The sequence below is a fragment of the Puma concolor genome, chromosome A3 (genome assembly GCF_028749965.1).
Source record: "Puma concolor isolate L17-30 chromosome A3, mPumCon1.1.hap2, whole genome shotgun sequence".
In the NCBI taxonomy this organism is placed as follows: Eukaryota; Metazoa; Chordata; class Mammalia; order Carnivora; family Felidae; genus Puma; species Puma concolor.
Window position 1 is genome coordinate 127,289,945 of NC_141669.1, and position 16,789 is coordinate 127,306,733.

Consider the following 16,789-nt stretch of genomic DNA (forward strand, 5'->3'; position numbering starts at 1 on the left):
CAGGTCTACAGAACAGATCCCTGTAACGGCCAGGATTCGAGGTGATGGCTGCTTCCTTCCTCCTTGTCAGTACCTGCCGTGGCCCGTGAGAGCCCAGCCCTTCTCTGGCATGTCCATGCCATACATTGGGCGTTGAAATCCTCGTCGAGGACCAGAACCTTGGAGCATGAGATACAATCCTTTGGTTGCAAGCGACAGAAACCAGTTCTGGTTACTTAAGCAAATGCGAATTTACCGGGAGGGCACAACAACATGGAGGGGGGAAGTGATAAAACCAAGGTTGGAAACAGCTGTAACAAAGACCAAGGAATCTAGGGAACCTTCTGGGTGCCGGCCCCTGCTGGAGAGTAAACCACGCGCGATTCTAACGCCAGTTCACTCAATGTCTGATTCCAAGGAGACAGCCTCCACTGGCCTGACTCGGGTCTTGGGCTCACCCTTGATCGACAGCCCCACCAAGACAACAGAAAAGAAAACCAGGGTGCTCTTATCAGACAGGGACGGATGCTGGGGGCCCAAGCACAAATGGCCACCACCAGGGGATTTGAGATGTAGCCAGCGTTCGCTGGTAGGGCTTGTTTATGGCCAGCGTCTGTTCCGGCTGTCCCAGAAGGTGCCGCGTATTTTGAATACCACTCTCGTCTCCTCCCCTTGGTCAGCCGCCTGAGGTATTCCAGCGGCCACCCAGGCTGAGAACTTGACCCCCTGCGGACCCGCCACGGAGCAAGCGTTCCCACTGCTCATGGGACCACTCTTAGGCCAAGGGATTTGTTCTTGCTTTTCCTCTAATTCTTAGAGCCCTCTCCTTCCAACACCGAGGGACTTTGCAGCATCCCCTCAGCAGGACTTAGGCCTTTGCAAAAGACCAGAAGAGAATTTGTGTGCCTCCGGTCGTCCTTCGGTTTCCTGCCTCCCATTTTCCCGAGGGTTTCCTACAGCTTCAATTTGCGGGATCTGTGGAAATCAGAGGGTGGCACACACACGGATGTCTTGTTGTTGTTGTTGTCGTTTTTTCTACTGTTCGGTCACTTAACACGGCTTCTGCTCTTGATGGGGGTGGAGAGACATTTTTCCACTGAACTGAGAAGGCAGTGGGGGTGGCATGGAAGTCAGGGATTACGGGGCGACGTTATTCTGGAAACAGCTGCTTCTCGATTCCAGAGGAAAGTACCACTGGGCGAGAGCCGTTGAAAAGGTGTGAGCTGTGTTTCACTTCTGTGCTTAATGTCAGCATGGAGGGTTAGCACCACATCGCACCTCCTAAGGCTTTGGCAGTTTTGCTAATGACTGAAGCCCACGAGAGAGAAACGACGTGGGAGAAGTGGAAAGGAGGGAAATTCTGAGCGTATATTAGTTAAACTCCATCGACCGCAGGTGCCAGAACCCCACGTGAGCTAGCTTAAGTGGAAAAGCAGAATTTATTTTAGGGATACAGAGATTCTCTTCCCCAAGGTGGGAAGAGCGGAGTGTCAGCAAGATGCTGGAACCAGAAGGAAGACGGGGCAAGAGGAAAAGCGTGTGCGCCTTCTCTCCACACGCACTACAGTGCAGGTGCCCGGATGCCCAACCGTAATGTCTTCAGCCCGCACAGGCGCTGGTTCCTGGGCTCTGCCCTCCTCCAGCCTCCCTCTGTTTCCGTCTGAAACCAGGTCCTGGCAAAGTGTGGGGTGGTCTTTCCATCTCTCACCCCTCTGTGCCACGCTCCCTGCAGACTGGCCCTCCCTGCCCTTCCGATTGTGCGGCCTCCAACAGCCACCCAAAGATGGTGAATGCCTTTCTGGGTTCTGATTTCAAGTTTCCAAGGAAAAGCCTCTGGCCCAGTTGGGATTGGGGCTCTCCCTGGCCCAAACCATGATGGGCTAGGGGGGAGGGTCACTGCAAAGCAGCCACCCGGAACTTACCCACCAAGGATCTAAGGCAGGGGAACAGAGTGGTAGGGAGGGGGGCAGACTTTCTTCTTCAGAGGCTATGTTGTAGATAAATGAATGGGGTCTGCATTCAGTTTGAAAATACTCACTGATTTTTTTTTTAATTCCCTTACCAAAATCTCTCGGTTTAACTGATCCGACTAAGTTCATTTATTTTTTTTAAGTTCATTTATTTATTTTTGAGAGAGAGAGAGAGAGAGAGCTTGCATAAGCAAGGGAGGGGCAGAGAGAGAGGGGAAGACACAGAATCTGAAAACAAGCTCCAGGCTCTGAGCTGTCAGCACAGAGCCTGACATGGGGCTCGAGCTCACTAACCATGAGATCATGACCTGAGCCAAAGTCAGACGTTTAACAAACCAGCCACAGTGGCTCCCGATCCAATTGAGTTCAGATAAATTGGGACTTAGCCATTGAAACCCAGAAGCCCTCCTTAAAAACAATAGTTTTCAAATCTCTTTTTTTTTTACCATGACCCGTAATAAGAACTATACTTAATACTGTGACATACACACACATAAATGACCAAAAAACTCACAAAGTCACACTCAGATCTGCCAAGTGCCTTGAAAACCCTTGCACTAACTGACCTTTTCCTCCTAGAGACCACCCTTCTGTTAAAGGCATGGCGAATGCCCATGTTTAAATTAAGTACAGCCGTTCACCTCCAGAGAGGTTTCAAGGGTGGCCCATTCAAGATAGCAGACTGAGTAGGTGCATCGGGCCCCCTGCTACCAACACCAGCTACACACGCAGTCAGTCAGGCCCTTTGCCCTTAAAGACCGTGATCCCCGGAAAATGACAGAAAGCAACAGTGTGAAAGATAAGGGCCAAAATAAGTTAATAGGATACATGACAGGTAATTTAAAAACCAGAAAAGAACTTTGGAAAACTCTGAGCAGTTTTCTTGTAAAGATCCAGGGAGCTCTTGCATCTATAAAATATGCAGTGGGGGCTGTTCGGAAGGAAATACTCAGAGACAAAGAGTCATTGGAAATTTTTAAATGACAGAATCAGAAGTTTAATAGAAGGGTTGGAAGAAAACGTTTAAGAAATCTCCCCGAACACAGATCAAAAAGACAAAATTCTAGAAAATATTTTTTCTTAAAGTACAAGCAATATCAATCAAAAAGGTCTAATTTGACTGTCTTCATGTAAAGAAATAAGATCAAAAATGCTTAGGTGCTGAACAGTATGAATGAAGAAAGACCATACCTAGGTTTATCCTCACGGAACTTGAGGACTGCATGTATAAAGAAAAGATCTTAAAATATCCCAGAGAAAGAGCCCAAATGTCCATCACTGATGAATGGATAAAGAAGATGTGGTTTATATATACAATGGAATACTACTTGGCAATGAGAAAATGAAATCCTGCCATTTGCAACAGCGTGGATGGTACCGGAAGGTATTACTGCAGAGTGAAATAAGTCAGTCAGAAAGACAGATGTCATGTTTTCATTCATACGTGGAACTTGAGAAACTTAACAGCAGACCATGGGGGAAGTGAATGGGAAAAAATTAGTTACAAACAGAGAGGGAGGGAGGCGAACCATAAGAGACTTTTAAATACAGAGAACAAACTGAGGGCTGATGGTAAGGAGCAGGGGAGAGGGGGAAATGGGTGATGGGCATTGAGGAGGGCACTTGTTGGGACGAGCACTGGGTGTTGTATGTAAGCGATGAATCACCGGAATCTACCCCCAAAACCAAGAGCACGCTGTCCACACTGTATGTTAGCCAACTTGACAATAAATGATACTAAAAATAAATAAATACAATAAAAGATGGACAAGGAAAAAAAATAAAAATATCCACAAGAGTGAAAAAGCAAAACCTACGAAGGACTAAAGGTCCGTTAACATTACACTCCCCGTCGGTCACACGGGACACTATGAGATAATGGAGGAATTCTTTCAAACATCCAGAGGACTTTATTTTCCAATTGGAATTCTGTACCCACGGGTACCATAGAGCAAAATGAAGATAGATCAGAAAGGTAGGAATTCAGCACGGTTACTTTCCAGACACCCTTTCAGAAGAAGCAGCTTCAGGATATACTCAAGCAAAACAAGGAAGAAAACCAAGAGAGACCTGGGTTCCAGGAAACAGTCGATCTCGTCCGGAAATGCAGTATAAGGAAGTCTCAGGATGCTACCTATGCAGCAAGCCTGAAGATGACCCAGGCCACATTGGAGCATTCTGTCACTGAGGATGAACCTCTTTGCTACAGCGGGTGTGGCCGAATTTGAGACTCTAACGAAAGCACATCATTGGAAATGAGACAAAAATTAAAGCAGTTCATAAACTCCTGCAAAAACAAAAAGTTATTCCAGACAGGCACGGTTCCTCTGTAGAACAAACTGGGATATGCCGTGGTTTTTCATCGGGAAGGAGCACAGGGAAGGACATGACCTTCGTGGTAGAAACAGTCTCCTGAAAGTGGCTCTGGGGTTAGGACGTTGGACACACAGAGAAAGAGGTGAATCCCAACATGGTACTTGGCTCTACAGGTGATGAGAGATGTGCATGCCCTTCACTGTTTACCAACCTTGAAAATCAACATAGAAACAGAGCACAGAAGATCAAAGTACCTCTATGAAACCAAGCACACGAATCGGTTTATCCACGGTGGGAGTGCAAAAGTAAGCCTAATGCCGCTAAATGACAGAGAGGGGAGGAGGTGGGGGGAAAGGGCGAGAACACGACAACCGCCTTCCATGTGGGATTTACTGCGTCAGCCCGGGAGAGTGTCCAAAGCGGATGGTCTTAGAAGTCGAGGGGCTCACCTACGTGAAAAGCGTAACATCCTAGAGAAATGCGGGAGATCGCCATAAGCTAAACCCTCATCTTTCACATTACTGAGTCAAGAGCTGTTGTCTCACGTCGGCCAGTCAGTAAGTAAAAAGGCATAAGTACGTTACTTAGAGTTACGGAGGTAATCGCCAGAACTGCTAAAAACAGGAGTGTTTAGAAGTGGTCAGGCTTAGGGTGAGCGGGTGAATGTAAGATGGTAGTACTTCATTTTTTCAAATGAGTTATATGATTTTTATTGTTGCTTTTGGACTGAGCTCCTCCACTTTTGAGCTTCTATGTGGAAGGCAGGAACAGGCTTCTTGGTTCTGGCATCTGAGGGTTTGATAGGAGCCCAAAATTGGCCCTCAGAATACCCTTTACACGGCTGAAGTTGGATGGGGACCCAGTGACACATCGGTGAGTCACATGTTTTATAACTTAAAGATAATGGTTTTCAAGATTTCTTTCTCCTCCCAGGGAATTGATTTCTGCAGACATTAAGTCAGATGCAAGCAAATCCATTTGTCTTCCTCTTTTTCATCACAGCGTGTGTTCGTGTGGGATTTGGATGAAACGATAATTATTTTTCACTCCTTACTCACCGGGACTTTTGCATCCAGATACGGGAAGGTAAGAATCCATGTTGTGTCTTCTCTCTCTGTTTCTTTTTTTTTTTTTTTTTCCCCAACATGACAGTCTGTCCAGCTGGTTTGTCCTGGGAATTGTGGGGGCAGTTTATGAGGCGGCTTCTCCAACAAAAGCTACCCCTCTGGGTCAGTCTGGGTTTGAGAGCTCCTATGGAATTTTCCCTCGACATGTGAAAATTTAATTAGCTTCCCCTCCTGTCGTCCCCCATGCCTTTCTTCCAACCCACGAAGCGTTCAGCATCCACTTGATTGGATATAAGCTCTTAGTCTGATACACTGCAGCCAAAAACAGTAATTTTAGCTAAAAAACGAGGCAAAGTATTTTCCTTGTTCCCTGTTGTTTATCTTATCGTCTCCGGCAGATGAATTTCATCTTCCTTCCGTGTTTCTGAGACAAGGGGCAGGCGTTTTGTCAGCTCCGGCGTGGACCTTCACGACAGCTTGGCCAATCTGTCACCGACAGATTATGTCGGGGAACCATCCGGTTAGAACTCTGGGCAGATGCTATGGGCTGCCGGGTGGTGAATGGGAGAAACCCTGAAACCACCTTCATAATGCAAAAACGAACCCAGCTGCTAAGACCCAAACCCTGCCGATTCTGTGCATCCGTCCTGCGGGCTTCCTGGCAAACCACATGTGGATGCCGTCTCCCCGGGGAGGCCGGTTGGGGGGGCGGGGGGTTGGGTGGAGGGACAGGGATTCCGAGAACAGGCAAAAGCTATCATCTCATCTGAGGTGAGCAACCTGCTGGCAGCTGCGTCCATGCACGGGTAGGAACCGTGAGACTCGCCAGCGCCTGGAAAATATTTCTGTTTCTGTTTAGAGGCCAGAAATATGATTTGACATCACCTCATGGCTTTTCCAGCTGCTCGTGTTTTTTATGGGGCTTATAACAAGCTGGATGTGTAATTAGCAAGATAGATTTATCATCTGCCATTGTGTTGTAAAGAATATAAAAATGGTGTTGGTGGTGCAGAAATCTCTTGCCACGTAGGAATGCCGTTAATACGTCTAGCAGGGCCTGCGGGAAATCCGGCGTGCGTTCTTGGACAGAGCACGGCTTAGGCAGAGGGTGGCGGAGTCGAGAACTGCCGAAAGGACACCAGACCGGACTGGCCGGCGTTGCAAAAAGTTGAGCCGTCCCGCAGGGGCTATCGTAGCGGGTTACCCACTAGGTCTGGGCTAAAGCGTTTTCCGAACCACCCCGGTAAAGTCACTGCCCCCTGAAAGGCTTGCCTTCACTCGTCTTGCCCTTAGAGACGGCCCCCTGTCAAGTTCTGCGGCTGCGGGTAACGGTCGGGTTCTCGCGGGTTGTGTAGGGCTTTGTCATCATGGGGATGGTTTTTGTGTCCGTGTCTCGCCACCGTTCCTGAAACCACACTGTGGGCGTCCTCGAGACCAGGGCAGAGGCCAGAGCCCATGCCCCCTTGTCATCCCTCACTGCCAGCTGCCTCTCTCCAGCCGTACCACCTCAGCCCAGCCACGTTCACGTCCAGCTGTGGTGCTTGTCCTTTATAGCCGCCTGTAGAGGGACCATCCTACAATACAAACCTGGTCGTGTCACATCCCTCCCAAGGCTGTTCGTGAGCAGGCTCCTGCCCCCCTCTGCAGCCCTGTTTCCTGCCTCTCATCCTAAAGTGCTTTCTGTCCTCAAACCAGCCACCTACCCTCCCATCTCTGCTGGGTTTCTCCCAGGAAAGGCCGGATGCGGAGTGGAAAAGTGAGATGGGAAGGGAAGGCAGCCCATACAAGTTACCGCTGCAGGTGACCGGGGCTCAGTCCCACCGGGGACCCCTGGGAGACTCTGTAGAACACACCTCCGAGCTGACCCGCCAGGAGTGAGGGTGCTGGGATATTTCTCTGCCACTTCCCTTCCATCATAGCTTAAGGGCTTCCCTAGGGGATTACCTCCCTGCACTTCGGGCCTGCCCCTGAGAAAGCCCTCCAGCAGGGAACCTTGAGACTAACAGTTGAAAGCCTCTGCACCCACAGGAATGGCAACAGCTGAGAGGATGTGGGGAAGGAGCACCCTGGAAGCCTCTGCTATACTCTGGAATGTTCTAGCATGTTGTTTTACTAGCATGAGTCTTACTTGTCTTTCAGTTCTCATTTTATTTTTTTTTTTAACGTTTATTTATTTTTGAGAGAGAGACAGAGCGTGAGCAACGGAGGGGTAGAGAGAGAGGGAGACAGAATCTGAAGCAGGCTCCAGGCACAGAGCCCAGTGCGGGGCTCGAACTCCGACAGTGAGATCATGACCTGAGCCGAAGTCTGACGCTTAACCGACTGAGCCACCCAGGCGCCCCAGTTCTCATTTTAAATGTAGCTTCCTTCGAGAGGAGTTGGCTAACCTTTATCTAAAGCACAGCTCTCCCCATAACTGTGTTTTTCATCTATAATTATGCACTCACTGTGTGTCTCCCTTCTAGGCTATATGTACCACAAGGGCAGGGCCCATGAACATTTTTTTACCCACTCAGCCAAACGATGCACGGGCCAGAATTGCTCAATAAATATTTGTTGCATGATTAAGTCAGGACGATCCTCTAGAAAAGCTACATGATGACAGGCACTTTTTTTTTTTCTTTTTTTGCCCATTTGGTTCATTGCTTTATCCCCAGCGCATAGAACAGTGCCCCCACTTAGAAGGCATCAAATAAATATTTGTGGAAGGAAGGAAGGAAGGAAAATAGTATCCAAACAAAAAACGCCTAGCTGGTGGCCTCTGACCAAATTCAGCCTGCGGACATTTTTGTTTGGCCCCTAGAGTGTTTGAAAAAATGTGAATTTGTTGCCAACATTTAAAAATCGGGAGATTGCACGGACCCAAACAGTCCAGATTTCCAACTCTTCTTGAAAAATTAGAGAATCGGGGCGCCTGGGTGGCGCAGTTGGTTAAGCGTCCGACTTCAGCCAGGTCACGATCTCGCGGTCCGTGAGTTCGAGCCCCGCGTCGGGCTCTGGGCTGATGGCTCAGAGCCTGGAGCCTGTTTCCGATTCTGTGTCTCCCTCTCTCTCTGCCCCTCCCCCGTTCATGTTCTGTCTCTCTCTGTCCCAAAAATAAATAAACATTGAAAAAAAAAAATTAGAGAATCTGGCAATCCTGCATTTTCATGTGGCAGCCATCGATGGGAGCTGAGTAGCGACTGGCCTCTTGGGGGGGGGGGTACCCTGTGCAGCCCACCCCACAGGCCCCCTTGGCCTGTTTAACCCACTTATGGGACCCTCCCTGGCCCCACTGGCCTCTGACTTCAGCGTCTATCCTAGAATTTCAGAACCACAGAAGGTCGGAGTTGGAGGGACCTAGGAGACCAACATGGCCGGTTACTCTCCGTAGTACAGAAGGAGAAACTGAGGCCCAGAGAGAGTGAGAGTCATTTTTCAGGCTCACTTGTCTGCCTCTGTGCCCCCAGGATGTCCAGGGGAAACAGATGAGAAGCTCTTGGAGCATCCAAGTCCCCTGTGCCACGTTCACTCCTGTTCTAGAATTCACCCCACCCTCCCCCCACCGCTCTCCCCTAGGTGGGGAGTATTTTTTTTTTTTTTTAATTTGCTAAATCCAGCCACTCCAAGAGGGACCCAGAGTGACCGTGGCTTAAGCAAGATTGTTGACTTCGTCCAGCTAGCAGTCCAGGTGTAAGCAGTTCAAGCCAGTAAGACTCCTACACAGCACCAGGCACGAAGGCCCTCTTTGTTCTCTGCCTTCCCTAGAAGTTGCCTTCATTGGCAAAATAAAACATAGCTCGCCCCCCACGTGTACATCCCAGCCAGCGAGAAGGGGGAGCAGGAAAAGGAGAATTTACCCCTCTTTATCTTATTTTTCCCCTTCTCTGTTAAGGGCCAGACTCGGAATGTGTGCCTGTCATTTCTTTTCACGTTCTGTTGGCTGGAACTTGATCACGTGGCCACATATAGCCGCAAGGGAATCTGGGAGATGTAGTCTTGTCACATGCACCATTCAAGTTCAGGGATTCTGTTATTCTGAGAGGGAGAAAGGAAAAGTGGATACTGGAGGAGAGCTAGCGTTTCCTAGCACGGAGCACCATGTAATAAGAGGAAGAACAATGAAAGGGAAAAATGTTGAGGAAAAAGAACCTAGAGGGCAACTGTATCTGTAGCTCCAAAGAGAGATCTGGGCTACAGCAATAAACTTGGAAGTGAGAGAAGTGTAGAGGACCCTAGAGGAACAGAAGTATGAACCGCATTTTGCAGACAGAGTAACTAAGGCACAGGGAGGTTATGGAGTCAAGGTACTCATAATAGAAACAAAATACGCAGCCTTGACTTTTGGCCCACGACTCTTTCTCTTTGTGCTTTCCCAGAAGCTACAGCTACGTGGAACTCATTACTAACAGCTGGTGGCAAAGCAGGACTCAATTTGAAGCACTTTGTAGAGCGTTTAAGCTACAAAGGGAATTTATTGGATCGCAATAATTGAAAAACTCGGAGGGACTTGGAATTCAGGTTGGGCTGGATCCAGGAGCACAAGCAGCATTCTCGAGGCTTGGTCTTTCTGCATCCCTCAGCCGACTTCCTCCATACAGCGACTCTCTGTCAGCAATCCCATCCAAAAAAGGAGACCTACTTCCCAAATTCCAGCACAACTCTCAGGCTTGAATCTCATCGGCCTAACCTCTGGGGCTCTGATTCGCCAGCCTAGATCAAGCCCCAGCCTAGATCAAGAGCCCACGGCCAGAGAGGGTGGAGGAGCGGGTCAGCTCCATCCCAGCCGAATGGATGGAGTGGGAGAGGGACGCTTCCCAAAGGGAGACCGAAGTGCTCTTTCCAGAGAGGGTGAGGACAGGTACAGGCCAAGACACCTTGTACATCCGTGCCAAGGACCAGCAGCTCCCTGCTTGTGGCCATGACACTGAGCACTGCACGGGAAGCAGAAACCATGCCAATTGTGGTCCCAGCCAAAGGGGTAACTTGCTGTTTACTTAGGGAAATAAGGGCAACAGAGCTCAAATGATTAAGGCCTGACTCAAAACAGAGCGTTTGAATTTTCAGACAGAAACTGGGCTCTCTTCCTGTTCCCAATCAGAGGCATGTGCTGCTCGAGGCTGTCGTCTGTCCACTTCCTTTCCATCTCTTCATACCCAGTGCTCAGTGCCAGAGCGTCCCTTTGGCAGAGCACCTTCCCCCATCTTGTGGATCCATTAGAAATTCCCTAGAGAGCTGGAGGAGCCCGCAGTTGCTGCCTCTCCCCTCACCTCTCCTCCTCCCACCGGGCTCCCGTGAGGCCCCGAACTTTTTTTTCCAGCCCGGATTAGGCAGATGCAAGGTGTTCGGGAGCCTTTCTTTGCCTGTGGCCAGGAAGGGACTCTTAAGGGGGATTAATCAGCGTGGGTCCCCCCGGTCTCTTCCTTTTGTGCCTTGCCTTCGAGACAGCTCAGTACCGATGGGAAACTCAACTCCAGGACCAGTTGTGTGTGCTTTTTAATAACAGCTTTCTTGGGGCGCCTGGGTGGCTCAGTCGGTTGAGCGGCCGACTTCGGCTCAGCTCATGATCTCGCTGTCCGTGAGTTCGAGCCCCGCGTCGGGCTCTGTGCTGACAGCTCAGAGCCTGGAGCCTGTTTCGGATTCTGTGTCTCCCTCTCTCTGACCCTCCCCTGTTCACGCTCTGTCTCTCCCTGTCTCAAAAATAAATAAAAAACGTTTAAAAAAAAAATAATAATAATAATAACAGCTTTCTTGAGATATACTCCACGTGCTATACCTGTACGTTTCAGTCTGTACAATTCGGTGGTTTTCAGCATGTCAGAGTTGCACAACCATCAGCAGCGTGTAATTGTGGGACATTTTCATCACCCCAAAGAGAAATCCGTGCTCCTCAGCAGGTACCCCCTATTTCCCCACCTCCCCCCACCTCCGCCCCGTCCCTGGCAACCACTAATCTACTTTTTGTCTCCATAGATTTGTCCCGTCTAAACATTTCTTAGGAAAAAAAAAAAATCATAGCGTGTGGTCTTTTGCGGCTGGCTTCCTTGACTTGGCATCATGTGTTCTCGATCCACCCCGGTTACTGCGTGTACAAGTTCTCCATTCCTTTTCGTTGCCGGGGGATTCTCCATGGTATGGGATGTGCCACTCTTTGTCCGTTCGTGCGTTGACAGACGGCTGGGCTTGGGGCTGGTGTGAATAACGCCACTGTGAACATTTGAGCGTGAGATGTTGCACAGACAGGGGTTTGCAGTTCTCTTAGGTGCGTGCCTGGGAATGGTAACTCCAGGCTGAACATCTTGAGGAACTGCCAGGCTCTCCTCCGGAGCGGTCACTCCATCTTACGGTCCCCTAAGCAGCGTGTAAGGTTCCAATCTCTCCACCTCGTCCCCAACACTCGTTAGTGTCTTGGTGGTTATGTAGTTTTCCCAGTGGGGGTGAAGTGGGATGTTACGGTGGTTTTGATTGGCATGTCCCTGATGACTAATGACGTTGACTGATGACTAAGGGTGTTTTCATGTACTGCTTGGCCATTGGTGACATCTTCTTGAGAAAAGTATCTGTTCAGATCCTTTGCCCGTTTCTTCATCGGTTGATACGACTTTTTATCGTAGACTTCCGAGAGCTCTTTATATATGCTGGGTATATATGTGATTTGCAGTATTTTGCAATGGCAGATATGTGAGTTGAAAATACCTTTTTTTCCCCGCTTGGGTTTTTTCCCTTGGTTGATGGTGTTCTTTGAGGTATATGAAGCATTTCAGAGGAGAGGGATTGTAATTAAATTTGAGAAAAGCAGCCAGAGAAGGAGGCCTCATGGAGAAGCTGAATGTCGAATAGACTTAAAGGAACAGATAGATATGTGGTAAAAGAGCAGTGGAACGGCAAGTGCAAAGGCCCTGCGGCAGAAGTTTGCCTGGTGGATTTTAGGGACAACCAGGAAGCTAACATGGTTGGAGCAGAGCAAGCAAGGAGGAGGGTAATAACTCACCGGGCTTTTGCTCTAAAGTGGGAGCCATAGAAGCTTGGACCAGAGAGAGGACAGGGTCTGAGTTATATTTCTAAAGAATCCCTCTGGCTGCCCCCCTGGGGAGGGTAGACCACAGGGGAGCAACAGAGGAAGCAGGGAGACCAGTGAGCAGGCTACTGCAAGAGTCTAGCTGAAAGATGCTGGCTGTTTGGACCAGAGGGGTAGGGGTGGAGTGAGGGGAGTCTGGATATATGTAGAGGGCAGAACCAACTGCAAATAAAGAATGCAACACGGATCCTTCTTCTCCAACATTGGGCTGTAGAGGTGTCCTCATTTCTGGCCCTGACCTGTCCACCCCCTATTGCCAACTAGCAAATTCCTCTTGAACAAATTCTGGGTTTTTTTGCACAGTTTGCCATACGCCGAGCACTCTGCTGTGAACCCTCTTGTTTTAGAAGTTGGGCCTCGCGTGCAGATGTTGAGTTATTCGTGTTCTGTGGGCACACGAAGCCCCTCTCTTGTTTCACGGGGGTACGATGCGTGTTTCCTTTTATTTTTTTTTTTATCTTTTATTTTTTTTTAACGTTTATTTATTTTTGAGACAGAGAGAGACAGAGCATGAACGGGGGAGGGGCAGAGAGAGAGGGAGACACAGAATCGGAAACAGGCTCCAGGCTCGGAGCTGTCAGCCCAGAGCCCTACGCGGGGCTCGAACCCACGGACCGCGAGATCGTGACCTGAGCCGAAGTCGGACACTCAACCGACTGAGCCACCGAGGCGCCCCGTGTGTTTCCTTTTAGACCCACGTGGATCTTCCTCCTCCCCTCTCCCCCTAGTTTACTGTTGTCGATTCTGGTTTCCTGGAAAATACATATTGCTTGTTCCTGTACGTTTAGGGCATGTATGTAAACGGCCGTATTTAAATACCCCACGCTTCTCACTCGTCTCCCTCTGCTCTGTGGTTTTTTGATCTTCCACGAAGCCGTACATCCAGTCCTAGGGTTCTGACTCCGTGGTTCTCAACTGGAGGTGACTTGGCCGCCAGGCGACATCCGGCACTGCCATAACCAACATCCCGCAGTGCCCAGGATGCCCCCACGCCAGGGACTTACCTGACCCCAGGCGTCCGTAGTGCTGCGTTTCAGAAACCCTGCAAGTAACCGACGCCCTGAATTCCACGCTTATCTCCTCCCCCTCCCCACGAGGAGGACAGCCAGGCTCCCCCAGGCCCCCACCCGCACGGACAATGCTGTGACAAGCACCCTTGAGGGACTGCTGGAGCTTTACACGTTCTCTCTGGCGGAATCCCCACCACAAGCCTGTAAGGCATGGCGGCTCCTATTATAGTCATTTCTGGAGAAACTGAGGCTTTGAGAGGTGGCCTGACTGGAGTCGCAGTCACCCAGCTTGGAAGGGACAGAAGCCAGGACGCGGCCCGCTGCTCTTAGCCATGCACCTAAACTGCGTCCCCCGGGGTCCATGTGAATGTTCTCAGGCCACTGGAGTGAACTCTTCTGCTTGACTGTGAGCTGCAGCCGGGCATATCTGCTGACAAAGGTTTGTTGAATAAACAAGTAAATAGCTTGCGGGCAGGGAGTTCTAAGTGCGCGTGGTTTGCAATCACTGCAGAAATGAGACTCCAGGGTGCCTGCCCCCTAGGGAACCGAGAGCCGTGCGCATGTGACGAGACGGGGGTTTATTGGCATCTGCCCAGAGCCAAGATGATGGGTGGAGTATTGAACAAGTGGCCCCTCTAGGGCAGGCTTGGGGCCAGGGACATTCTGGCAGGTGGGGGACCTGGGATGGAGCCCAGTGGCCCTTGATGCCTCTGCTGCCTGGGCACAATCCCATCCAGGTTTTCCCTCCACATCATCCCTTTAAAGGGCCGTGTCCCGCTCGGTCTGAAGAGATTCGAGGTTTCAGATGGGCAAGGCAGGGCCAAATGTGGCCTAGAGACAGGCGCACTCTGGCCCCCTGGCATGTCTTTAAGTTCTCAACTCATTGCCAGTATTTTGAAATCTGGATAGTTTTCATGAAAATCTGGATGTCTCGCGTGTCAGTTAAGCGCCTGACTTCAACTCGGGTCATGATCTCACAGTCTGTGAGTTTGAGCCCCGTGTCGGGCTCTGTGCTGTCGGCATGGAGCCCACGTCGGATCCTCTGTCCCCCACCCTCCTCTCTGCCTCTCCCCGGCCTGCGTGCTCTCTCTCGCTCTCTCTGTCTCAAAAATAAACATTAAAGAAGAAAATGCTTGTAAAAATCTAGATGTCTCACTTCTCTTGAAAACTGGGGCATCCTGGCAACGCCAGACCTGAGTTTTCAGAGAGTGGAGACCCCTCGCCAGGACGTGTGCACCTCGGCACCCCCCACGGGGTGGGGCCTTCCACGTGCGGCCGGACGGCGGGCTGTGCAGCGCTTCCTCTGTCCCCGGAGGCATTTACATTTGTGAGCCACCAACGCCAGGTTGTGCCCAGGGTGTGCGGGACGTGTGGGGGCAGAGATGGCCGGTCCCTGGCTCCCTCCGGCCAACCTCCAAGCTTCGTCGAGGAGTCCCAAACTGTGCCTTTAGCACCCTGTCTCAGAGACGCAGGCTGTCCCCTTCCCCGTGACCGTCCGTCTAGGGAATCTCCTGTGGCTGGGAGCTCCGCTCACTCCGCGTGGTTCAAGCCCCTCCCAAGGGCACCACCAACCCCCTCTTCCAGCAGCTGGAAGGGAAGCAGTGCCCTGCACCCAGCGTCCGCTCTCAGACCTTCCTGATGAGGTCTGAGCACCCTCCCGATGGCTCATAGCACCACGGGGCTTGCCATCGGGACGCCAAAGAGGTTCATTTCTCACTGGGATTGCTCGGTGATGGAATCGCATCACTTCACCATTAGTAAGTGGCCAGGACGGAATTTTCATTAGAGCGGCGCTGTTAACGCCCCACCCTTGGCCCCCGCAGCCCTCCCCATTCCTGTGGGCATGATGGCCTTCCCCTGCAAGTAGCTGTGGCACTCTGGGGGTGTTCTTCACCGTCCCCCAGATGTCCCCACCCTCGTGGACTTCCTTCCCCCAGCCCCACTTGCCTCCCGGGCCACCAGAACTTCCCAGCGGCCCCTCCCAGATAAACTGCTCGCACCTGAATCCTAGACTCAGGGTCTGCTTCTGGGGAGACCCAAACTGAGACACGGAGGGGGGTCTGAACGTTCAGACTTCTTCACGATCGGTTCTTACAGGAACGGCCACTCCTCATTGCCAGAACCCCGTTGCCACGAGCGTAAGCCCTCTTGGCGACCTGAAGCGTGGTCCAGGGACCGATCGCCGGGGAGCTCTTAGACATTCAGGGTCTCGGGTCCCAGATGAACCAGAAAGGACATTTAAACTTGACTCCCAAGTGATTCCTTCACACATTAGTGAAGCAAGATGTAAGCCATGAACTCACTTGGTGACGACTTTTCTGGTGGATCCAGCCAGCCCGCCGGCCTCTCTGTACGTCTGGAAGAGGCTGGGCAGAGCGGGCCCGGCCAGTCCTTGACTCCCCGCACGTTCCCTCCCACGGCTCCCCTGTCCCCTCCGACCAGCCGCAGCCCTTCCCCCACGCCTCAGCGGGTGTTATTACGTGATTCCGGCCCGGATTCCGGAATGCAATACCCAGCGCAGTGCCATCGGGATTCAATCAGATCCAGTTGGCGATACACGGCTTAGCCTGTCCGTTACTGCTTTACAAACTGAGAAGAAATAAAAAACCCCGGTTTTATGACCCAGCAGTTAAAAACTATTTGTAGAAGTTGCTACGGTTCAAATCAAAAGGGCCCTCCCTGGAGGACTATTAGTTAATTCAGAGGACCACGGATTCTTTCCTTTCCTTTCTTTTTGCCCCATCTACCTTGAGATGTAGCTGTAATTCACCTCTGTCGCTCAGACATGTAGAGCTTTCTATCCTTTGACAAACACAAGCCAAAGTGCTTAAGGACATCTGTTTATTTTATTTCTTTAATGAGAAAACCTTCCAATTTCTCCGGGCTCAGCTGTGTTTATTTACACTGTGTTAGCCATGTGAGGCCAGCACCTTGGAAGTTTAAAGGCCTGGCGGGGCCCTCGCAGCGGCCTCCAGCTCTGGAATGGAGTCAGCCCTGCCCAAGGAAAACAGAGTCCTTGGAACTCTATAAAATGGATTTTCAAAATAAATACTGCCTAATTCACTCGGTAGATGTGGATTAAGTCAAGATGAATACAATTTGGAAAGGATTTTCTGAGGAAGTCGGAGATTTCTTTCCCCCACTGGGGGTTAAACCTTGTATTTAAATCTTTGTTTTTCCCCCTCCAGCTCTCTTTTCAGTGAAGTGAAAGGTATTTCATCTTTGTGGCTAATAAAGAAATGAGGACTTTGATTGGCCTTCTCGAGCGGTGATTATTTTCTCGGTAGGACGAGAGATGGGGACTTAGTTAGCCGCTCCCGTCCCTCCAGAAGGGCAGGAAGCAAACATCTGTGGTTGTCATTCTGGCGGGGGTGGGTGAGGAAGAGGCTG

At 50.5% G+C, this 16,789-nt stretch overlaps 1 protein-coding gene across 3 annotated transcripts in view; it reads left to right on the forward strand.

Annotated features, from left to right (window-relative positions):
- EYA2 (EYA transcriptional coactivator and phosphatase 2) overlaps positions 1-16,789 on the forward strand; it is a 264,061-nt gene that overhangs the window by 178,473 nt on the left and 68,799 nt on the right. For all 3 annotated transcript variants that reach the window (XM_086702381.1, XM_086702383.1, XM_086702382.1), the window contains one exon: positions 5,268-5,351. In XM_086702381.1, the coding sequence (XP_086558507.1) occupies positions 5,268-5,351 (84 nt within the window). The remainder of the gene's footprint in view (positions 1-5,267; positions 5,352-16,789) is intronic.